This window comes from Pelecanus crispus, chromosome 1 (genome assembly GCF_030463565.1).
Source record: "Pelecanus crispus isolate bPelCri1 chromosome 1, bPelCri1.pri, whole genome shotgun sequence".
Classification (NCBI taxonomy): domain Eukaryota; kingdom Metazoa; phylum Chordata; class Aves; order Pelecaniformes; family Pelecanidae; genus Pelecanus; species Pelecanus crispus.
The window spans coordinates 56626231-56652474 of record NC_134643.1 but is presented as its reverse complement, the minus strand read 5'-3'; the positions used below and the strand labels follow the sequence as shown (position 1 = coordinate 56652474).

General features: G+C 40.0%; 1 protein-coding gene across 2 annotated transcripts in view; it reads right to left on the bottom strand.

Annotated features, from left to right (window-relative positions):
* Positions 1-25523, bottom strand: part of UBN2 (ubinuclein 2) — a 50599-nt gene extending 25076 nt beyond the window's left edge. The window contains exons 1-6 of one of the 2 annotated variants that reach the window (XM_075721886.1): positions 25383-25523; positions 25047-25340; positions 20362-20454; positions 14331-14432; positions 2008-2145; positions 680-792 (exon numbers count right to left, since the gene is read on the bottom strand). In XM_075721886.1, coding sequence (XP_075578001.1) covers positions 680-792; positions 2008-2145; positions 14331-14432; positions 20362-20454; positions 25047-25340; positions 25383-25523 — 881 coding nt within the window. Of the gene's footprint in view, positions 1-679; positions 793-2007; positions 2146-14330; positions 14433-20361; positions 20455-25046 lie in introns of both variants that reach the window. The other variant, XM_075721879.1, reaches the window with a different exon arrangement.
* Positions 25524-26244: the final 721 nt, after the last annotated feature.

Here is a 26244-nt window from a genome sequence, read left to right as displayed (position 1 = left end):
TTAGGCACACCATGTACATTAAAAAAAATTCTCTTCATTGCCAAGAATTTTGACATGCAGGTTCAACATCTATATGCTACTTAAACTGAGCATTTTCCACCAGTTCATCACCTTGATGAAAAATACTATCAATACATTTTCAGCACCAACTTGAATAATCATAGCAAGACAACTTTCACTCAACAATAGTCTTCTAGAAGCTGATTAAAAAAACCACCACCTTAATCCTTCCATCCTAGCCTCAGAACTCAGAAAAGCACATGCAAAGTTAGTAAGAAACATATAGATTAATTAAGCTATGTTTATAGTTTTCCAGATTAGAAACCAAGGGATAGGAAGAAAATTATTTTTCATTAGAAGATTTAATTCTTAGTGCTATATAAGACTTTGGGTAGAACAATGATGGATAATGCTATTCATAGATTCAAAATTTCTTTTCTGTAATTTCTCTTTTCTTGTTTTATTATTCCTCACTCAAAATTTTGGGGTAAAAAAATTAGCTTGTAGGACTTATTTATGCAAAAAACCCTCACAAATTCCAAACCCAAAATCTATTAGCTATTAATTACAGTTTAAAAATACAATATTCTAAACAGCTGTGATAATCTTGTTATGGCACACAATCTTGCAACCAGGCCTCACATACAATTCAAGGGTTTATCTCAAGAAAGAAACCTACCCCAACTGCTTAGGAACTTTCATTTTCCGAGGCTTCTTCTCCTTTTCTGTCCCTTCATCTTTCCGCTTGCGCTTCTTCATTCCACGATCTTCACTTTCTTTTAACTTTGCTATCTAGAAAAGATATCGGATAAAGGACAATGATTCTTCCACCCTGAAGGACTTTCACAGCAAGAAACATTTAGTTTTCCTTACATTTTCCAATTCAGAGCCAGGGAAAATACCTCAATGTGCGTAACGGCAAACAGTACCACTGGATTCCTAGCAACAACTGCAGTTACTGACAAGTCTCAATCATTAATAATTTTTAAACAGTTACTGAATTCAGAGTTTTCAATAAGAAAAAAACTTTAAGGCACATGCAGACTGATGCCCAGCCAGTATGAGCAATGGCCAGCATGGAAGACTGAATCCCCCCACCTTCTGCTACCACCATTTCATTGCTGTGTATGAAGTTACATAGTATGGAATATCTTTTTGACCAATTCAGATCAGCTGTCTCCCCTCCCAAGTTATTGCTGATCCCTAGCTTACCTGCTGGTGCAGGGTAGAGAAAAAGAAAGCATTCACACTGTGCAAACATTATTCAGCAACAGACAAAACTTTGGTGCATTATCAACACTATTTTAGTCGCAAATCCAAATCATAGCACCATAAGGGCTGCTATGAAAACAGTTAACTCCATCCTGATCAGAGCCAATATGAGAACCTTAAAATTATGTTAAATTTAAAGAATTATAGAGCAGAAAAGAACATCAGAAAACAGGAAGTTCTTGGAATGGCATGGAACTTGTGAATGTCATATGCAAACAATGATGTTCACACTGATCATAACTTGTCAAAGTACATAAAGCAGCACACTGTTTGGGAAAGACTGTATATATACTTTTTAATATAGCTATTCTTATGCACGGACTTGATTTTAACAGATATTTCGTTTTAAGTGTTATTCTGAATATTAGGAATAATTTAAAATCATGCAAGCTTTGTGCAAAATCGTAAAAGCAGTGTTGGAGAATTTAAGTTCTCATCTCATAATAAAATTCCTATAAAATTACAGAATCATCTGTCACTTCAAGATGGAGGGACACAACTTGTTAGCTTGCCTAAAGAGATGGCTAGTCTTACAAGACCGGACAGCCTGTGGACATCCTGAGTTACTTCCCGAATGCTAGTACATGAGCCACAAATCAGAAAATACAATAAAACAGTACTGTGTGTCATTCTGCTTTCAATCTCTTCATCTGAGCCATTCTAAGTGTATCAAGTATTTCCCAATGCCCACCTAGCTGTAAGTTCTGTATAAAAAGCATAATTAAGATCACTCACTTTAGGCGGCCTATGCTTTTTGTCTTCTGCAAAGTCTTCATCCTCCGAATCAGATGCCTGGCGGAACTGCAGTGTACCAGTGTTGATATAAAACCCTCCATATTTGGTTGTCAGGGATGCAGGAACCAACTCATCATACTGGGCAGGAAAAAGATGAGTTTATCAGCATTTCTTAATAAAATGGATATGTAGTTCATTTACCAGTCCCTATACATGAAAAATTTTATACAAGTACACAGCACAGCTTGCTAGAATAGAAACAGGATAGTAATGCTATTGAAAACTTACTGGCCAAGGCACAGAACAACATTATCACAAAATAAAACCTTTCTACTTTCAAAACAGTGCCCTTTTTTGGAAAAGGCAAGATTACAGCACTAAAGTACTGCTTTCTGAGGGAAATAAGGATGGGCACACAGCCATTTCCCCCCTGCCCTGAGAAAAAAAAAAAAGCCAGAAAACTTTTACACTTTCCCCCCCCAATATTCTGTCTCTGAGAGCACATTACATTATGCTAGACATTAGATCTCAAGATGCATAAACCACATGAACAATGATGATACACCACCTACCCACAAGCAACTTCACTTGATTGTTCACTGGTTGGTTTTGTCCAGTAAGTAGGCAGGCACACAGTGAATTATTTGTTTTCACCTATGACAGCCTTATAGGCATACCAGCAACATCACTGGTTGAAAACAAATTTTGTAAAAAACAAAAAACCTGCTTCTATTGATTTTAAATTTTAAGTGTCATACTCGTGCTGAATACCCTTCAATTTTATGAGACAATGTGAGGTTTGAATTACCTTCTGTTAGTCACATACTTTTATCACAGGCCCTTTAAGTTATCTTTATCACTCTTTAAGTGATAGCTACAGTTATTTCCAGAACCTATTTCTTCCATATTTTCAAAAAAGATGACAGTCTGAACAATCACTATATTGCAGTGGAAGAAGCCTGATCTATATCAGAATTTTACAGAATTGGATGTTATGTCCAGGAAATAGGACTGAAGACAATAGAGATATTTTTGTAAATTAAGCATAAAAAACCTTCTCAGATTATATGCTTTGTTTCATTAAGACTGCCACAGTTTTCATTAACACCAATCTCTGCAGTGCACTTCACATGTTCAGACATTCCAACACACATTACATTTAGTACCAACTGTAACCACAGTGCCCTGCTCAAAAACCTATTTCTCTTACAAAGTTCTCTGAAATTTTCTTCTGTTAAAAGTGCTATCCCAGACATGACAAACTTAGCTACAGTATCCGTTAGCTTATTTCCAGTTTTAGGTGTTGAATCTGACACTGTCTCTTATACAAATACCACAATGCCAGGACTTGTTTTGTTGAAAGTCAGATATATGCTCAGTCTGTTTAGACAGTTTTAAAACCACAAAAGGTTTCAAACTCTTATACACTTTATTTTGAAAAGCACTTAGTATTTATGAAGGAATTTCCAAGTTATAATTACAAAGCTGTATCTCAAAAAGTGTTGAAATCCAAAGACATAGGAAAAGTGGTCAATATTAAATATAGTGGAAGACAATATTAATTCTATTATTTCATGACCGGCAGCCTCCTCAGAATGACATCCTCCCCCAAGTATTACCAGAAAACTATTAATCTCTAGGAAGTATCTTGTTAATAGCAAACTCTCAAAAAGGCTGGGAGGATGAATAGATTCATTCTAGCTCTGTGCGTAAGTATCAACAAAGCAAGCCATGGAAGTGTTTGCAAGAGAACTGAGGGAGGGTTGCCTTGAGTATGCCGTTATTGCTACACAGAAGGGCAACGTTGTCCTGAACTACGCCAAATTTGAACTACCAGTCTTAGTTTTCAAATACTGAAAATTGTAAGATGGTGAACTTAATAAACAACAAATACAATTCTATAGTCTGCTATAGTCTATCTGGAAACATAAAACAGAATGCCCGAGACACATACCTGCCAACAAAGACAAGGAGGAAGCATTTACAAAACCTAGAAAGTGTTACAGAAGTACCAGAAAGACACAGTAACAGTGCAATGACCAAGAATCAGTTTCTGCCATTGTTCTGAAAGAAAGGGTAGGATTTTGACACACCTCAGAGGTATGCACTCTGGCAGAGGAACAAGTCAATTTTGAGTTACAGCTGCAAGCAATAAAACATTTGGTAGCACAGCTGAGCGATTAAGAATTAAGACAGACACTTGAGAAGAAAACAATGTATTTGTTATTTTGAAGTTTGAACCAGCAGGCCTTCCACTGCAGGTCTGTTAAGACAGAATTCAACAGGCTGAATAAATCAGTAGGCAGTTTTAACTGCCACAACTTTAACTGAAGACTTGAGATCACCTACATGAAGGGAACACACACAGTGCAGAGTGGAGTGTCAGCTACCAGCTCATTTCATTTCCCCTGCATACCATGAAAAATATACTGAAGATAAAATTGTTTAAGAACTAAAAGTCTGGGCTACCAAAAGCATTAAGACTGGAAGAAGAGTTATCCAGAAGAGGAAAACAGTGAATAATATACTTCAACAAGGAAGCTGGTGAAAGAGCCTGATCTGGAGACCTATGTGGTGACAGGACCTATGAAATACCCTAAGATCGTATGAAAGACTAGTGCAAGAAAGCAGGAGAATCTATTAATTGGACAAAATGAAAGCAAGGTGGCTTAGCTGTGGACTTGTCATTCATCTTAAGAGACCAGGACAATCACGCAAAGTAGGAAGTGCAGCATAAACTTGAGAGTGGAGGCTGGGTAAGAATATCAGAGAAATCCAGTGTTTTTTCACAGCTCTCAGAACCAGCTTCATTATGTACAAGGAAGATGAAAGGGAAAGAAAATAAATTATTATCCACAGTGCTTAATAGACAAAGCAGCCATTTCCCTTTTGAGCTGACAGGGTGTGAACTGAATTGCTGAGGTTGGGGCACTATGGGATCAAAACAGAAGAATACAGTAGTTGCCAAGTTTGAAGGAGAAAGCACACAGTCAAAGCTGGGACCACATTATCATAAGAAGTGAAGAACAAGTAAAGGGAAACACAGTAAAGACTTGGCTGCAGAGCAGAAAAGGAACCCCTGGAGAACACGCAAGAAAAAGTAAGGATTAAAGACAGTCCACAAGTGAGGAAGCCATGAATCATAGCAGATGATTAGAATGATCAACATGCTATGTGGCACAGATCCATGGAACAAGGCAACCAGAAAGGCAAAATTCGTTCAATATACAGATGAACAAACTATCCCATAACAGCTGGCAGGCAAACAAGGTCAGAAAGATGTGGATGTGTAACTTACCAGTTGAGGTTTCAACAGCTTCTGCTGAGAATTATGAATATAGTCAGACTTTCAAAGATCTTTTTGACATTCAATTATCCTTAACCTTTCAGAGTTTACTCTTCCCTACCAAAATTCAGTTTGTCCTCTGCCCACTGAACAACGTATAACTTATAACTCAATGTTTCATTTTATTTTCAACTTACCTAAAACTGCAGCCTGCAGACCACAATGTACCTAGTACCCTGGCCTTCGAGGTAAGCTTATGTTCTAGGGCCCTAACTGAACAGAAAATTTGAACATGATTGTATAAGATATAGGCAACAGCTAGATTAAACTTCATTTTAAAGCTTCTTCAGGACTCTCAGTTAAAGGGAACATGACTCTTGCAACTTCTAAATCTTCTGATGAATTGGTTTCAAGACTTTTGCTTTGCACTAGCTTTTTCTGCATATGAAATCACAGAAGTGATCCTATTAAGGAAAACAGTTTAAGCCCTTTACAGTGTTCTGCTCTTCCTTATACATTCCAAGACTGAGAATTAAAACTCTCAGACCTACAAACAGGCAGGACTTCATATACAATTGACTCCTGTGAACATGGATTTGTACCACAAAAGATTATGGAATAATTCTGCAGGTTACAAAAGACTGATACATTGTCGGATCATCTAAAAGCAGATCAGTAAGTTATTTTCAACTATTGTTCTTGAGCTACTTTGCTATGCTTCTAGTGCCATTAATCTATTTAAATGTTTAGGTGTGAAAGATAATTTAGTTTTTTTTAAAAATAAGTTAACCAGTTTCAAGTTCATTATTATACCAAGCACAGTGAAATTTTATGGATTACACCAATTTAGTTCTGAAATCCAGATCCACAGTACATAGCAGTATCTTAGATTGTCTATTCTTGTGTTCAGATATTTTGATTATGATCTTCCTCATTCAGCTCCCTTCCAGAGAACAACCTATACTATAAAAGGATGAAGGACAAAAATCAGGACAAGTACACATGTAAAAAGGCTTTTTAACACTTCTGTATTAAGCCCTAGAAATGAGGTTCGCTGCAAACATGTCCAACTGTTTTAAGAAATGTAGCCTGTACATTATTTATTGTGAAACTGGTATTATTTAGATAAAAGATAAGCAGAGATCCTTTTTGTTCCTTGTTCGGTTTACTTTTGAGATAGCTCTAACCAGCTTGGTGGTGGGTGCTGTTTATTTTTTGATCATCATTAGCCTACTGAATAAAGTCAAGCTCCTGAAGTTATGTTGAATATGGTTACTTCAGTCAAATGGACTGAATATCCACACAGTTCACTACATACTTCAAGATACTTCAAACAAACATAGTTGATTGCTCTCTATACTTCTTAAAGATACAAAAACTGAAATGCACTCTTTGATTTTGCTATCCTTTAAGGATAAGTTTTCAAACAAACAAACAAAAAACCCGAAAGCTATCTTTCCAAAAAATAGCATAATATACAATGAAATCCTGAACAAGGTTAAGATGACATCAAAAAGCAAGCAAAAAGAGCTTTCCCATGATAAAGAAGGTTCCTCTTCCATAATGCATAGGCAAGTTGGTTTGTTTTTTTTTTTTTTTTAATCCTGGGGCAAAGAACAGCTGGCAAAGCACAACAGAAAAAAAAAACATAACAGACTATTAAATAAAGATCTAATAACTGGCTCAGGGTAGTCTAGACTAGGATAAAATAGTCTCCTAGGAGAATCCTAATTTAGTAGTCAGGATATTGTAATCCATCAGCCTACCAGAGCACCTTGAGCACCACCTATATATATATATATTTTGCCCTGTTTTGTTCTCACCATGACCACCATCTTTTATACCCTTACACCAGTCAGTCAGGCTATTAGCTTAAGTGACCTTCAGTGCAACAAGATGACATTTTATCATCTTGAATATATTTCAGCCTAAGTTATAAAATTATGTGATCACCTTTATCTGTTCAACTCAGTTCTTTCGGAGATTGAGCTCTGACCCACACTGAAAATATAGTTCAGTGTTTTTATTACAAATAAATATGCAACTTTACTTAACCTCTCCAGGTTTCACCTTACAAAATTACTAGAAGGTTCTGTAGAAAAATGTTATGCTTTCCTTTTCCATTCATTTAATGCGAAGAGCATACTTACCATATATGACACTTAAGACAAATGCTCTTATCAAAGATCTATTCTTCTGGCATGTTATACCTCCCCCCCCTTTATATTACATTGATAATCATATTGTTTGTATATTTTTTGGAAAACACTTAAGTTCCTTGTGCTGCTTAAATAAATTCATCTATTCATGAAAAACAGTTGATTGTAGGCTATGATCTACCCCTCTAGTAGCTCAGATGACTTTGAAAGTTATTTTGTGTTCTTCAATAAATTAAATTAATCAAAAAGCAAGAAGTTGCTACACCTATTACCATTATTTCTTACTCCTACATTCTTGATATACACAAATTTAAACAATGGTACTACAAAGGCCAGATATAAGTCTCAGGTTTTTTTCAAGTACCTATGCAGATGCTGAGTTTTCAGTTTCCCAGTTGTCCCACTGAGGTCAATAAATACATGAGCAGTCCTAAACTACGTGACTGAAACCTAGGCCAGAACATGTGATTAAAAAAATTACTTAAGAAATTACTTATTCCTTCCTAAAAAGCTGTATGATATTTTGCAGAAGGAGCAAGAGAACATTACTGTTGCTTTAACAAACACCAGACTTGTTCTGCAAATTCAACAACCTTTGTCCCTCTAGGCATAATGGTCTTGTACTAGAGGACTGCTGGGTATATAGTTTAAACATGTCTTTTCTGCATTAAGCAGAACAGTATCTGCTTTATTTGTCTGGTACTCCACTTTACACCTTTATTTATTTTGGTGTGAGAAGAATAAAAAGCAAAGAAAGAATCTCCTAATTGCACTTTGCTCTTATATTCACTCGAATGCATATGACATGTCAGGTGCCAACCAGGAGATCTACCCTTAAGACACCTGGGAAGCATGCAAGACATCTTTTATTAAAGGTGACATGGTGCACTCAGCTAAGTGAGCACTATTCCCCAACCACAGAACTTCCAACACTGGGCAAAGTGACAATGAGCAAGGAAGACAGACAAGTAATATAAACACACAAATCCATATCCAATGAAACAACTAGTAAGTGAACATCTTAAAAAAAAAAGCTTTAATGCACCCTCATGTATTCAGTGAAATTTGTGATAGAGGTCTACAAAGGCAGCTTTTTCAACATGAAAAATGCAGCAGTGTTAAATTTAGCTCTCAAACGAATGTGAAAGTATGTTTAATAATGCATCCTACATAGCATTTTTCTGTATATGCCTCTAACATTGGTGGGTTCATACATTTCTTTGTTTTGTTTTTTAAGAGACATTTATCTTTCCCAAGCAAGAACACTGCTCTCCATAGCCATGCATAAAACAAGCTCCTCTGAGTAGGAAAAACAAGCTCCTCTGAGTAGGAAAGATGAGAGAACATTAAGATGGCCTAAAACAACATCTGGCCCAGAACCCCACAAAAAAGGTAAAGATTACCATCAGCATACTGAGCTCTGCCATTCCCTAAGTAGATACCATTAATGACCATTGGCACACTGAGCTCTGTCATTCCCCAAATAGATACCATTCTCACTGGGAAAAAGCACCTCAGATTCAAGAGTCTTGAGCAAGATACTCTTACTGGCAATCTGTCAGCTTCAAGTTTTAGATCACAACAGCAGGAATTCCTGAGGGGAAGCCAGGGTGGGAGAGAAGAGGGTATTAAATCTATCACACCTTTAATAAGCCTGGAGATTACAAGATGAAGTAAACAAAATTTATCCTGAAAACACGTGAAAACCCTGTATCACGACACAGAATTTTTGCAAAGACTAAGCCCTTAAATTATGGGAAGTATTCTAGGGAACCCAGATAGAAAAAGAACAACTCTTTTACCAATATGTTCAGAATTACTAAAATCAACATACAATCATTGAAAGGCTGTCTTTTAAGATGGTCCGAGCTCTTGAGACAAGACATAGCTAAAGAAAAACTAATTTTTCCTTTAAGTTGAAGTACCTGTTTTGGAGAAACTTTCCATGTACAAGAAACCATTGGTAAGCTAGCTTTCTCTACCCAGCAGCAGGCCTCTTACACCAGTGTTTAGAAGGCTGCTGTGGAGCCATGAATATAGTAGACTGGGTTAAATATTAACATAATGGCACGTCAATACTGGGTGTCCGAAGTACTGAACTGCATGCTTCCTATTGCTCTTGGCAGTCATGTTTTGGTTCAGTTCCTGTCAGTGGCTACCTGGTATCACTGCTTCAAGAGACAGCTTGCCCTGCTTACAGATTTCTAGGTGGATGGTTCTTCCTCTGTGTTCATCTACCCAACATGGGGGAAGGTGCTGGTCTTTGTTTTGGATGTGCAAGTCTCATTACCTCTGAGTAAGAGAAAATTGCATACTTTTTCACTAAGCACCATGCATTACTTCAGATCCCTGTTCTATATTACATAGCAGAAAGCTCAGAGAGCACTGTATTCCCCTGGAATCTCTATCTATATAAAGCTTACATTGTCAGGAAGGTATTCAACCAGCCGAATATTCAGAGATCATCGCAAGAGCTAGTAGTCCAGCCAAACCATGCTGATATGCATGTGTATGCATATGTGTGCATGCAGGATGAACATAGGGGAAACAGAAATCTACAGGAATACCATTCCACAAAGAATGTAGTTCTGGACAGTTTACACTATAGCAAAACCTATTTTCAACATCAAAGCAGTGGAAACACTGAGGAGGGACAGCTTTCTTTGCAGGTTATGAACATTTCGTGTATTACTACCACAGAGCTCTCTTAAGATAAGCAAAGATTAGGACTTGCCATCAAACTAACCGCTACATAGTGGTTAGAAACAACAGTAAGATGGTCCCGATTTACATTTTTTTCTGGCATGAAGAGTTTACAACCCACTAACTACAGTCAAAATGTTCAACACAAAAATATCCACTGTATAGACTGAAGCATGGATTTCCCACTTGCCTGCAATTGCATTCAGAGAGGAAAAGCCACTTCTTCTAGACAGGACCAGCTAAAAATTTTCCAAAGAGGACAGCAAGGTAAAAAAAACTGAACAGCATACATACCAGATACATCCAAAGCAAACAGCAACCTGTAACTATGTACTTATTCCTCTAAGAGGAGACAAGTCTTCAGGAAGATAGGAAATAGAAATTGACTGTGTCACAGTAATAGGGTACCCAAGAACCTTTCTCCAATATTTTCCTTTAGTTGGCTTGATGTTTGAGTCCACTGAATGGAGAAGCCCTTACTTTTCTGTGTTCACTAGCCACAAAGACTTTGATAGTCCTATGCTGCTGAGGTCTTTACTACGCTGTAGGAAAGTACTGATTCTTTCCAGAGTAAACAATGAAATAAATCTGTAAGAATCTCATGCATGGTTTTCATTTTCACAGAAGGTAAACAATAGCAATCTAGCCTACTAAGCAGCCCAAAATTTACCCTACTTCATTACGGCAGGTACCAGTGCCCTTTGAGGAGTCTGACAGGAAGAGTCTCTTTGCTTAGGAGAAGCTCCCTTCTATCAACACTTTGCAAGAACCTTCCTCCAGAAAAGCATGTCCAGCCCCATTAAAATCCATTACCTGAGAATCATGCCATTAGCAGATTCCCTGTACTTGACCCTCAAGAAAACGAGCAGAACAATTGCCTTCCTGGATCCCTGGAGGACCCAAATGCTTGTTACATATGCTATTTGTTACATATGCATCTATGTTACGTGTACAAAATTGTTTAATTGGAAATGGATCCGAAGGAAGCAGAATTCCTTAACTCAATTACAATGCCTGCTAAGAACAGGCTTAGAGTTTTATTGGCTTGATTTCTTGAATAATATTTGATGGTATTACCTCAAAATCTATTTTTAGAAGGAAAATATCTGTAAAGCTATGGAATAAATCCATTTTAGTGCCAAAGAGCTCAGTATTTCTTTCACACCCGTGACAAGAAAGAGGACTAAAATTCTAAGGAAGCTTTCAATTATTTTTTTCTGGGATACAGAGGGAGACAACAGGACACCAATCCAGGAACAATTCAAGAAGCACTCATACTCATTTTTCAAGTGTTTGTGCCCAGGAAATTATAGCTTTTTATGTGTAAGAAAGTATATCTTCAAAAAGGAGATAAGTCCAGGCTAGGCCTGGCTCTGACATTTCTCAGGGTACACAGTGATTTAATAGCTGGCCACACAGAAGATGAGCAAGCCAGACACGTAGACCTTTTTTTCTGAACGCTTCCCATTTGCATCTGAGATGGAATGAGAGGTTTTGTTGAACTTAACTCCTGCATTACAGGATCCTTAAGCTCTGCAACCGCAACTTAGACTGCAGCTGGCACACAGCGTATTTTTTTCCCCCTTTTCTATATAGAAATGTGGATAAAAGCAAAACAGAGATGGCCTCTCACTAGTCTGTATTTGTAATGCAGACACAAGGCATAATGATTTGTTCAGGAGAGCAATCTTTAGAGAATACACCATTCTCCCCAGTAGCTTCCACAGCTACCACATGATGCAACCATCTGGTCCTCTAACAACTGCCTTTTGTATGTTCTTGCAAGGAGTCTAGCAAGAGATATCAGAAGTAAATGCTCCTGCAAATCTAACGGATCTGCTGCTGGTAACAAGAACAGCACTAAAAAGGAGGTACAGCATAAGAAGTACTAATACACCAGTGAGTGTTCAACCCTGCTAGACTCATGTACAACTTTGATGGAGACCTGTACTATGAGTCCTGAAAGTTATCTGAATCACATATCAGATTGTGATAGGTCACAATATATCCATAAAAACCAAGATACAACTTGGGTCCTGTATCATAAAATTTCAAAACTGAGGATGGTTAACTTAAGCAACAGTGAGAAACCAGATAAGCCTATATGCTCAAGTGGTTTCTCAGCAGGAGTGAAACACATCTGTTCTTACTGAGCTGAATATCAGAATCTGACCTTTGGAAAGGACATGCCAAGGCTTAGGCCCCAATATTGTTCCAGCAGCACAACCAAAAGTTGAGGGATAATCATAGGACAGTTTAATACTGGCAAGTTCAACTAAAATTTTAATCTAGACCAAGAAAAAGGACAAATTAATACAAGCTACAATAAGCATCTACAGCAAACTCACTTTTCATGCAACTTGTTCACATGCCTTCAGACCTACTTCAAAAACTAATAATACACACAGACAAGCTCAGCCTGCTATCCACTGTGGTTAAGAGCTAAGCTTCTTTCGCTCAAGAAGGTACCAGTTCTGCAGCACACCTTGTGAGTGCCTCACACAGTTCTTGAGAGCAGTATTCATTGCAACATCTATATGCTAGAAACCTCACAGCTCAGTGTTCACAGAAGCTCTTTACAAAGTTTTATAATTTCCTGGATATACTACCACATTCAAATGAAGGCTCGACATAATGTATGCTAAGCAATGCACTTCACTTCTGTGCTTTTCTTACTCTCTTCTCCCAACTCCTTTTCATCATTTTTCCTCTCCCACTCATGATAGACCGCAGAAAATGGAATTTTCTGCTGAGCAAAAACAATGAACCATGTGTAACAGGATCTGGCAGTTGGAGGGAGGAGCTAAGAGATAAGGAAGTATTTACTCTATCAACTATGAAAAGAACTGGTGGCTATAACCTTGAAGGGGAACTGAGAAACTGCTAAAAGGAAACATCCTGCCCCAGAAGGCACCGAAAAACTGGATGATTGCTGAAGCACCGTAACTGGGGGAAAGGTGAAAGCAGCAGGGGGAGATCAAGACCACCAACTCAATTTAAGACCGAAAGGACTTGCCCCTTCCCCCCAACCTGTAGGGAGCATGCATGCTAATTTACATAGCAAGCGAGGCTAATTTAAATGTAGCTAACCAACAGTAGATGGAATGGTAATTACTGACCAATGAACATAAATTTAGGTGGGTCTTTACTAATCATGTAACAGGGTAAATACATTGTGGTTCCTGTGTGTGGTGTGCTAGCTTTGTGGAATTACCAACTAGCACCCATCTCTGTGCAGAAATGAATTAAATAAAATACCTCCGCTCTGTGTGTATATTGGCATATTGCACACCATGTGAACAATCCTGCTTTTGGGACAACACTCAGACTTTCAGCTCCCTCCTCTTCAGAGCAGCAGATTGTTGCTGCTTTGTCCAGCGTCACTCAGTAGTGGAAGAAACTGAGGGCTGGCTAAAGTGTCAGGTTTTTTTGGTTGGGTTTTTTTTTACTTGACTAAACAGTACACCTACTTCTTCCTGACATCTAATAAAGGAAAATTACAGGAAGTCGCCAAGTTTTTAATATAATCCACACTCTCTTCCAAGCTTCTTCCTCATTTTCATAACTTTGTATATAACCTCTAAGGTATCTTCAAATGCCCTCTTATGAACCTCCTGATATTCCTGATATTGCCTCTACCTAATACCTTTTTCTTTTACCTTGAGATGTGTTTTCATTTCTGAAAACCATTCAGACAAAATAAGGTGTAATATCCTGCTGTTTAACCAGGCTGTTTTATCTGAAATTTTTCAGACATATTCGGTGAATGTATAGAATAACCATCCTATTCTTACTGGTTTTTGAGAGCAGAATAGCTTCCTGATCTAATGCAGGAAATCTAATACCAGTAATCTACTAATAATCCAGACAGCTAGTACAAGAAACTAAACAGAGCCACTGTAATTTCAGTCCACCGTAAATAAAGGGCACAAATAAAAATAATTTCTAAAGCTGGAAAATTATGTGATATAGCAACAGCTTTCTTAATTCTTGCAGTGCATAATATCTGAATGAGACTACAAATACAATCATCCATTGGATTCCCAAAGTAGTATGCCCTTTGGATCCATACCAGTTATACACAGGCACAAAAGATTTTCGCTTACCTTTCTTCTTTATCAAAAAAATAAAGCATTGTCTTATTTCTTCTTCTGGCTTTGATGAGGCTTACTTACCGCTTCAGAATTATCAATGAAAGGGTCCGTTTCATCATAACCATAACCTATATCAATTAGATCCTGCAGGCGATCCTTCCGATGTTTGTGGGGTTTTCCACCCTGAAAACAAAGCAAGCGTTATATCATCTGGGAAATGGGTAAGCAATGTACTAAAGTCTGTAAAACATAAGGCATTGGAGAGATGGTCATTCAGGGAATTAGCAGTTTTGCTTTCTTGGATGCTTCCTTGAGAATGGTCTATATGACTAATAAAAACTTTCACACAGGAATGAGTTCTGGCAAATATGCTTTACTATAGCCTCACCAGAATCATCCCTGAAAGGTATTCACTAGCCACCTGGTTTCTGCATGACCGAGATCTTCCTAACATTTCCTATTTAGAGATGTTTCACTGTCCTATGTCTTTAAAACACAGTGATAGAACTGTTAGTGATAGAAGGACTGGGATAATCTAGAAAGTGTTAAGTTTTTCAGTATGTTACAGAGTCATTACAAAGGAAAATACTGACAGCCTAGCATTCAGTAAAGCGTTTCTCCACACAAGATGGATTGCTTCTCTATAGAAAAGTGAAGCCTAAAGCCTCAGTCAAAAGAGAAAAATATTGATCTGGTACTTGCAAGATGTACTTGTCTATGAGTTTTTGAGAAGTTACAGCATTCATATGACATAACTGAAGAAAATCACATTAAGATAAAACCCTTTGAAATGCAAGAGCCATCACCTCAGTTGACAGGACTGGATGTGAAATGGTTACTTGAGTAACTTAAAGCCAGAAGCTGCATTACAGACTGTGGCTCACTTACCTCCAGGAGACAGTAAACTTCATTTTAACCTGCAAATACTTTTCTCATGTGAAAGTTTTATTGTTAAATCAAGTCAAGCAAAAACTCACACCCAGCTCAAACATTCAGAGAATCTTAACTTACAGTTACACAAATGGGAATCTGCTTAGGATGTAAGGCCTAGATTTCTGACTCCCATATATCATCAAAATTGTCAATATAAAAGTCTTAAAAGATAAAATTCTCCAAAAGGCACCACTTTCACTAAAGTGGCAACCAGTGTTCTTCCATGAATTCAAGAAGACTTGCTCCTGAAGCTTCTCTGCCTGTACTCTACAGTTCTAGGCATGTCTAGAATAAGTGTGAGTCTTTCCAGTTGTAAGCATCTGAACACCTCTATTTTAACAATATTTTGCAAGCATTTAAGTTTGTAACTAAGTAAAGCATGCACTCTTGCAAGCAAAGAGGAATCTCTCAAGTATAATTAAATAAATGCATGCAATAGTCCTAGGAGAAAAACCTCAAAACTGAGTTCTAGTTTTAATTCAGGTTTCCAAGCTATATTCCAAGCCTCAGGTTCCCAAGCAAAGTATTCCTAACTCTTCCTATCAGTCCTATCATCCCCTACTGTCACTCACCTGGTAAAACATCTGAATGACTGCACGTTCCCAAAACATGCAGTTTTTTTTTTTTCTTTTTTAAAAAAAGAGTTTGGATTATAGAAGAAAAAAAACAATCGTTGAAAAATAAAGGTAATGCTGAAGAATTCCGTTTAAACTCCTGTGCAAAAGCTTATGTAATTCTCACGATTCTGACCGAGGCGCCAGCACGCTGTCTGAAGAATGCTGCATAAACTATACTTTACCTCTACTGATCTCACTAACATGTAATGCAATCCACCTCTGTACCACATCTCTTGCTAAGCCTGAGTAACCATCAACATCCTTGCCTGTGAGTCCAAAATCCTTTTGCAGCAATGGCTACTATTTGGTTCTGCGACTTCAGTGTATGGGCATTAAAAAAAACCCCTCAATACATTCTGACTGCCTGTTATTCATAAAAACATAGTGCAGATATGGAACAAAGTTAGTAACAAAAAAGAAGTCTCATAACAGCTGAATGAATACAAGCAGAATTAAAATAGTAACCTGTATTCAGACATATGAAAATAGCTGAACCACTGTACATAAAGTTACAGAATTTCCTTCAGGCCTGGTTCTACCCAGTTATGTTTAAGGAAGTGTGTTGAAACTCCGTATGATGAAGATGTTAAGGATGCAAGACCACAGCAGAAGAACTGAAGGGATTATCTGCATCAGTGTTTACTATGCAGCAGTTCAGAGAGGTTTTACCACTGAAGCTTTTCACCTTTCCCAAAAGAGTTCCTCCAACCTTTCTGTCCCAGAACATAAGCAGTCATAATACTAGAGTAAATTAAGATGTCCAGTTCCTGAGGCTGCAATTAGTACTCATGCAAGTATTCAGAAAACTCAAATAGGAGTTCAACAAAGTAACTGTGGCATGTAACCTGAGGTTTAAACAACCTTTGTGCAACAGGACTAGAAGGTGGCAAATACAATGCCAATTTTTGAAGACTCTTCTAAGGACCACAGCAGAGTCTATAAACCAGTAAATCTGATCTCTATATTGGGCAAGTTAATAGAAGTTATAAAGAACAGAACCAGCAGGCACAAGAATATACATTCCAGAGCAGGAAAGAATTTTGGTAGAATGAAGCAGTACTTCAAATGCTTTAAAAAAGGTCCAAACATCTTTAAAGACAAGAAACTATCATGCAATAAGAGGGAAGGTCCACTCAAATTAATAATGCCTGGTTTAGGGCTAGGAAAGATAGGGTATAGATAGGAATAGATATTTCATTTTGGCAAAGAAAGTAATTGGTGAAATCACCAAGGAATGTGTATTCATTCATCTTTAGAAGTAATAGAGAGGGCTAACAGTTGAGGGGGGGTGTGAGACAACAGAAATTACTGAGGATAGTAAATAAGACAACTGAAGAATCACTGAAAGACCTCACAGCTGCTCTGAACTTAGTATGAGAAGTCATCAGTTGAATTCAGTATCAATAAAAGAAAGGTAATCCACACAAAGGAAGTACAATCCAAGCAAGAAAAAATACAGTGTACTCCCAATTTGTTATGCTGTTCAGGAAGCACTGTAGTTGTTACACACAGTTCTACAACATTTGCTTAACAATTAAGAGTGGTCAAAAAAGAAAAGAATTGGGACTTATGAAGAAAAGGAACAGAGAACAAAACCAGAAGTCATCATTGTATCACTGATAAATCAGGGCATCCTACCATTAATATCCTTTCATTTAAAAAAGGAAATTAGAACAAAAAAGGGAACAGTAAGCCAACAAGGATGTTTAAAGGTAAAAAACAGTGCTTCTGTAGAATAACAGAATGTTAAGACACTTCAGCTGGGGAATGAAAGGACTGAATTTAGATGATAGCATCAGAATCACATGCAGCAGGCAGAAGAACAGGAAATATGCCACTGTTTCTTACAATACAGAAACTATGGAGCACCAAGTGAACTTATCAGGTTTAAACACAAAGTATGTTTTCATATGACATAATGATCACAGTACTCAGTGCCATGGAACACAATGAGAAATTCAGTGAACTCAAAATGATCTGGCAAATTTATGGCAGAAAGCTATACGAACAGTAGTTAAACATGCAGCCTTTGGCTTTGGGAGAAATTAAGCCACAGATCGCTAGACAGGCACAGTGAAGTAATATCAATGCACACTTATTCTGTTATACTTTCAAGTATGACATTCCACTAGCATCAGAGGACTATGCTACCGTCCACTAGATGGACCTTTGTTTTGATCCAATAAAAATTCTTACATTAGGTACAATATTGTCTGAGATTCACTGTCATGTTTTGACAACGCAGAGTGTTTCATTTTGTCTAGAGAATAACAGTAATCAAAAGAATGAAAATGTGAACCATTTGGAACATGCTGGTGTTTAAAACGTGCAGCAACTGCAAAAAAAGTTCTGAATAATCAAGTAAACAAATGGTACATTAACTTTATGCACCTTCTTTTATGAAAATGTATTTATGCATAGGCTTTTTCTTAGTATCTGCAAGATATATCTAATACTGTACTGATTTGATTATGAATACAGGAATTTATCCTAAAAGTAGTAAAAAGTCTTCAAGGAAGACTCTTCTTCATGCATCAAATTTTTCAGAAGTACTGCCACACATGCTATGATTAAAAAGATTGTTTGACTCCATTTTAAGTGGATATAGGTAAGTAATACCTAATTAGTTTAAAGAGGATATGGTACTTCCTGCAAATCTGAAAAAAAAAAAAAACCCCTCTACTTCTTTCTCATACAACCAGTGATCACCTTTACACTAAAGCACTGTTAAAGAGAAGAGAATGGGTATCTGCTTCATGGGATCCCTGTTCTAGTTTAAGCTAAGGAGCGAATGTCTCACCACAAGAATCAGAAGATGGCTGGATGTTGTCAGAACACGAGCAGTTGTACTGGGTCAGTGTACAAAGATGCAATTCCTCTGAGCATGGACAGTAAGTAGAGACTGATGGTTCTCATTGGAAGAGAGAAAGGACAGGGAGTACCTAACACAAGAACTATTAATCCCTTGCCACCCTCCATGCTTAGTGGCCCTAACCTAGTAAGTTGTCCTTTAGATAGAAGACATTCCCCTTCCAGGAATTTTGTGGGGCTGAGGGGCAGAAGGTATGGCAGAGAATGAGAGAAAGGCAAGAAATCAGAAGTGCAAATAGTAATCAAGATACAAGTGCACCATGAATTTAAACTGGTGTAAAATGACAGGTTTTGTTACCTACTGCTTTCTAATTGTTAAAAGTATCTATTTGCCCCTTTTTATAACTACTGAGCATTGAACTCAAGTTTTCCTAAGTCTAATAACACCATGTTTTGTCCATAAATGTACATGTTTAGCTTTGATGCATGCATAAATGTAAATTTATATATATGTAAAATCAGATTGCTTCCACTACCACTCTCTCCTACATATATTGCCTTATATGCTCTACACTGACTTTCATCTGCTGTAGTTAAGCAACTTGTTTCAGGACATTATGAAATCCTTAACTTGTATTATGGAAATGAGTTTTCTAGAAAAGTACAGTTGAAACCTTTTTCTCTCACATTCAAAAAATAATTTATCATTCAGATGAAAAGCAAACAGTACTCTGGAACTGCCTTCTCAATTCACTGGACATATTGGGTTCCATCAATCCCTCCAAAAGATGAAAATGATTCTTTTCAGTTTAAGGGTTTCTTTTGTTATGTATCACAGATAACATGCCCTGAAATAATAATTACTTCTACAGAATGTATAGACTGGGCACTCAGAGAAATCTGCCTTTGCCAGAAAAAAAAAAATCCAAATAAATCAGACAAGAAAGATTTTAATATGTATATTAATAGCAAAAGATACAAATGACTGTTCTTGTTTCCCTTCTTTATTATTAAGGTGCTCTATTAGTAATCCAGAATATCAACATGCCTAAGCATGATGATGAGTTTTGATTGCCATCTCAGAATTAATCACCCAGCCCTACCCATATGAATTCTTAAAGGCCTGTTTGGGTGTGGTTTTAGGCAACATTTTCTGATTTCTACCTTCATTTATTAGTAAAAGCCTCTTTATGTTACTACCTAGTGTTGTTCAAGTCATTCATGCTACACTTTCAGGAGTCAGCAGAGTATCTTTAGGCATCTGGCAGCTACAAGATAAACTCATCAAGCAATGACTTATTATTCAACAATAACTTCCTATGGAAGCATTCCAAACTAGTCAGAAATCCATCAAGATTCATCAGTATTTAGCCCAAACAGAAGAGCTGTTCAACAGTGCACAATAGCATTACATAAAAATTCTTTCCTCCAGCATAGTATTTATCATGAATATTGACCTGCACCTATTACTCAGCTGTATTTATATAGGAAGCTTTTCCAAGAATAGCTTCACAAGCTATAACATCCTATAGACAAATCTATTTAGCAGACTTGTCTAATAAGCTTGTAGCAGCTTCAAGCTGCTTAAATGAAATATAATGAGACAGTCAGCTCCAAAATGTATAGAAGTCATTTGACACTACATTAGCAACCCTATTCAGGAAAAAAAAACCTGATGTTAACATCTCTATAGCATCATAACTTATCACTATTAAATATTTGTATATTTTAATACAGGTACAGTAACTCACGTATTTTGCCTCAAACTTCTTGGCTAGCACTTCTACTTCATGCCGCTCACGTTGTTCATCATTAAATGGATCTTCTGAGTGAACTGATTTCTTCTGAAAAATGCATAAGTTAAATATTAATTCCATAAGAAACACAGACTGCATCTAATAAAAACCTATTAAATGTCAATAAACAATGCTCTGATGACTAAGTAGTCAGAATTTATACTAAGACAGTCCAAATACTTACTTTATTCTCTAAAAATTAGTTTGACCCATTCAATTGTCATTCAGTTACTTTTCTTCTAAGGAGAACACAAACAGAAAAGTTAAGAGAAAGACTCAGATTTAATTTTCCCAAGCATTCCACTACAACCTCAACTGAAAGCATAAGTGTAACAGAGAGCTATAGCCATCTGAGGTTCAAAGAGAAAGAACTCTGATTCCACTGATGTCTCTTATTGGTGCTGTGATCCTTCCAGATACAATACACAAGATATACCTGGTACACTCATCAGCAGGGAAGCAGCCAGAAGACTAAAAAGCTCAGTAAGTTACAACCGTAACTAATGTAACTCCTTTAACTCTTGCACTGTTATTTTTTTCTTCAGATAGTTTCAGTAATCATAGCATGAATTCTACAAGATTGCCACTATGGCAGCCACAAGGACAATAGAGATTTAATATTCCAGCTGTACAAATACACAGGAAGCACCCCTCCCACTTTTTTTTTTTTTTTTTTTGATAAAGTGGTTTTCACTGACATGAAGTCAATGAAAAGTAATCAAGGGTATACATAGTGGGTTTTTTTTTTTTTTGAAATAAAGTATGGCAGAAAAACAGGGCTGCCTTCTTCAAATTAGAGTTCACATCAAATACAGTTAATTGTTGGAAAGGGAGGAAGGTACTAGGATGCTAAAATATGGTGGAATGGTGTTCCATTTTATGGAAGGCAACTAACTGTACTGCACACGGACCACTCATCAATGAATAAATGAAGACTTATGGTAGACTAAGATGGAACAAAAAGCAACACGAAGTTCAGAAAAGCAAGATCCTTCCTCCACAGTATGAAAAGCCAATATATTGACTAAATGGTGACCAAATAACGACAAACTAGCTCAATAGTATCAATAGACCAATGTAATGAGGAAGGTAAGCTGAGCAAAACTTGAACACCACATAATTATCTTACATTTTCTAAACTGTACTTAGAGAAAAAAATGAATAGAGGTTACAGTTAATCCTGAAACGTAAGTTTAAGTTACATACGTATTTCCTGCAGGCATAAGTAAATATAAAATACTGCTCAATTCATGCAACACTGTTTTCTCTACTTTTAGCTGGGAAAACCTATTCCACATCATCTGCTAGGCAAATGTTTTGGTTTTTTTTTAATTGAGAAATGAGATAAGGTTGAGGCTAGAGGTCAAGCAAAATTTAGTACTTAAGTGTTAACTCGCCTCTCTACCAGACTCTCAAAGCTGTAGCTGACTACCACTTTGATTAGTTAAGCACTATTGGACTCTCAAATTCAAGCAAGTTTGTTTTGATGGTTTCTGAGGGCTCTGACGCACAGCTCTCAGACTTTGCAGTAACTTTAAGACATTACTACTTCAGCACCTTTACAGCCTGCTTGGCAGAAGCCAACTTGGGCTTCTGGCTCACTTGCTTTAAGGTTTATGCTCCAAGCTTCAATTGCACCAACAGAAAAGGGAGTGCACTTTCAATTCTGCCAGTTTTTAAGAGGCAAATAAACTCTTCAACCACGCTAACTTATTACTCACATCCAAAAGCTTTACATAAATAATTCCTACCAAAAGATGAACTCTACCAACAACCCTATCAAAGGATGTTCTCTTTATCAAGGCAAAAAAGCAAGACAAGGACAGCACAAGTTTCTAATGTAAACATTTCCACTAGCTTCTGATTCAGGCTAGGAACCCAAATCTGGAAAAAAAAAACCACAGACGTTGCACTCATCTTGTCAAATAATGAAACAGTAGAGAATCACAAAACTTGAGAGACCTATTAAAGCAATGTTTGAAGTTATTCCTGTGCACCAGTCCTTGCCTTCCCGGAACAGCCTGCCTCTGGAGAACCTTTCTTGGTTGCTCCAGTTCCAAGCAACAGTACAAGATAGAAAGACAAGCTCCTAACTTTGTAATGTTGAACTTTAATGGAAACAGTTATAAGGAAGTCAAGCAACTTCTTATAAGGAGTCAACAATACCTTTCAGAAAACCCAATCAACCTTCTTCACCCAACAAAAACAGTTTCCATAGCTAAGTTTATATGAACTGTTCATTTTAAACCGAATCATTACTAAAACAACAGCAAATTTGTAAATCTAAAACTCCACTTAAAACCACGGCATTAACTGCTGGCTAGTTACTACCTGCTTGGAAAGAGCAAATCTCACAGATTCTGCAGAAGATTAGTAGAGGGCAGATGATTCTTGGTCAAGCTTCATTTTAACAAGGCAGTCTTCTCCGCTGCATTACGTGGTATAAATCACCATAGCTATTCTACTCCACAAGCAGGATCAGTTTTCCTTTCACAATTTTTTTTCTATTTCAGGACTTTGAACAGGTTACCCAATTTGTCGGTCTGAGAATGACCAGGGTAAAAGACAGATTTCTGTCATCCTAAGCCTCCTGCACTGTGCAGAGCAAATTCTACTCTTGTATTTGCTTTAACTACAAAGGAATCAGAATACAGTAATTTTATTGCTGTATAAAATGTGTTTCCCCTCTCTTTTTCATACTGATTAATACAAGACTTCAAGTCCTCCCTACCATATCAGAGTAGCTTTTCCAGCTTCTACCATATAGCAAGCGAGACGTTAAACTGACAGGTCAAGTACACATCAGTTTTTGAAGAAGAATAAGATTCCAGAATCACTTTGAAAGGATTACAATTTATGACACTGTTTTATGTAATCAGCTGATTGGTCCACGCAGTCCAGCAATAGACAGGCCATTATGATTCATTCATTTCGATTTGGACCCTACAGAGAGCTGAAAGACATACACAATTTCTTAAAAAGCATTTCTATCATTATTTCTACCTTAAAAGCAGTCTCTGATCTCAACTGTACCAAAAATCCCCTAAATCAATGCTCCCCTCCAGAAGACATGGAATTTGCATCAGAACTACATAAAGTCATTTTTCCCCAATTATGTAATTAACATATTATCAACCTACAGAAAAAGGCAGTTATGGAACTGGGAACTGCCAAGGGGAAAAGTCAACCTCCACATACTGAACCACTTCTAAACACTAACACAATTTTCACCTTCATTCAGGAACGGCTCAGAAAGACGGCACTTCACAGAGGAGCAGAATACTGCTACAACAATTCAGAGGAGTCATAGCTGGCACTGTTGCCAACAAGAGCTGTAGGACAGGATGAACAGAAGGAACCTTTTAACCTGCATCAGAAGATCTCAGAGGGATTAAAATCCAAGTAATTTGATTTTTCTGTCTTCCACATTTGAACACAATCCAGTTCTACATAGTGAGCAGGCTGGTAAATATAGTTATGGCATCAGCAGCAGCTAGAAACACTTTGGTTCATAAAACAGAGACTTTAATCATTCTTGAGTTTGTGCTGGATGTAAAAATCCAATGGCGATATCAGTACTGGTATTTGAGGTTTGCTTTTATCACCAGAGCTATCACAACCTCCTCAGTAGTAGTTATTTTTTTACCCTCTACCCTTTCCAAGAAGATGTAAACTTTCTCTAAAATTGTCTGCATACCAGAATTAAGAGGAGCCACCACTCTTTAAATCAAGAGCAACTTTACCGGTACCCTCAACTCACTAAGAATGAGTGCCTTAAGTGTGACCAGCTTAAGGACATGCACCTCTCCTTCCCACTCCAACACTGGGTCCTGTTGATTGGCTAAAGCTGCTTGCTTCTTAAAGTTGTCTGCACAAGCTTTTCTCCTTAAAAACCAAAACAGTTGGAGCACCAAATATTTTCTGCTTGGGAGGAACAGGAAAAGGGAAAGTACTTTTTTTCCTGAATGAAGTTCTTAACAGTTACAGGCGAGGTTGTAGTTTCAACACGAACTCTCATTCATCCCTGCACCCCAAGACTGCAGAAGCTCATCTCCAAGTCTGCTAATGCTCGGATCACTGCTTCTCAAGGCTTGTAGCAGAGCCGGGCTAATAACTCTTCATTTACTTGCGCACAGCCTACAGACAATCCGGAAAACAGACCGCCACGGTTAACAGTTTCGTTCAGCTGACCGAAAAAGCTCCCAGGAAGGGCCGATGCAACACTACCGCTCGCCGGGCAAGCGAGGCGAGGGGAGGAGAGCTGGGGCAAGCGGGGCACAAGCCACTGGCGCTCCCCCCCTCGCTCGCAGCAAACGCCAGCAGCTCCCGGAAAACCCACCCGGGAGGCGCCGGCCAGCTCAGGGGCGACAAGCACGAAGCTTCCCCTTCCCCCCATGGGCACAGGCGTAACCTCAGCCCCAGGAGGAGCCCGGAGCCACGGCAAGGCCGCCGGACTTCCCTCCAGGGCACCGCCCCGCCGGGCCGGGCCCACCCCCGAGCAGGACGGGGCGACCGATAACGTTATCGGCAAGGCCGGGGTCGCGGGCAGCCGCCCGCCGGGCCCTGGGCGGGGAGGAGGCAGCGCGCCGGGGCCCGGCCCGGCGGGAGGGGAGGGGGAAGGGGAAGGGGAGGTCCCGTACCCGCGAGTCCCCGCACAGCAGCAGCTCCGGGTAGCTGAACTCCACGCAGCCCTCCTCGGTGGGGTCCTTCAGCACCACCTCCAGGCGGACCGTCTGGCGGAGCGGGAGCGCCTCCTGCGGCGGCGGCGGCTCCTGCCGGCTGCTCTGGCGCGGCGGCGGCGGCGGCAGCTGCGGCGGCGGCAGCGGCGGCGGCTCGGGCCGGGGGGGCTCCCGCTGCGGCTGCTGCTCGGGCCGGCCGGTCTCGCGGGGCGGCTCCAGGCGGGCGGCGCTCTCGCGGGGCGGCGGCGGCGGCGGCTCCGGCCGGGAGAGCTCGTGCGGCGGCGGCTCCGGCGGCGCCAACGGCGGCGCCTCGCGGCCCGCCGCCGGCGGCGGCTCCGGCTCGCGGCCCCCCGGCTCCCGCTCCAGCGCCGGGCTCTCGCCCTCGCGGCGCCTCACGGGTGACAGGCTAATGAACGGCACCCGGCGCGGCTCCGCCATCCTCCGCCGCCCCCCCCCCCACCCCCCGCCCGCCGTTCGCCGGCCCCCGCCTCACGCGTTCGGTGACACCGCTCTCCGCGCTCCCTCCCACCGGCGGCGGCGGCTCCTCCTCCCCCCCCTCTCCCCTCCTCCCTCCCCCCCCTCCGCCGCCCGGTCGAGGCTGCCCCCTACGTTCTCCTCGCCGCCTCCACCCCCGCCATCTTGGCGCCCCCCCACATAAATAGAAGCAGGCCCGCAGGCCGCGCAGGCGCACCGCGGCCGCCGACGCCGGCGCGCCGCCCCGCGTCGCTGTTGTTATTGCTCAGCTTCCCCCCGACGTCAGCGCGGCCGCCGGCGCCTACACGCCGCGGCCGCCGGCGCCCGCCCCCAGTTGCCTTGGCGATGTGCACGCCGCCTGCCGTCGGCGCCTTAAAGGGCCCGCGGCCCGCCCGGCCGCTCGCCACCCTACCGGCCGCCCGCAGCCGCGCGGGGCGCCCCCGCCCGCCGGCACAGCGTCGCGGGGCAATGGCGGCCGCGGCGCCGCCGCCTCCCCTCCCCCTCGCGGCTGCCCGAGGGCGGCCGTTGGCGCCAGGGGAGCGGCCGCGGCGGGGATCCCCCCGCCCCTGAGGCGCGGGGCGGGAGGAAGGGGCAGCCCCGGCCCCGGCCCCGGCTGCTTCGTGCTGACGGGGCGGCGGGAGCCCTCGGCGGGACGGGGCCTGCCCCCGCCGCCGGCGGCGGGCGG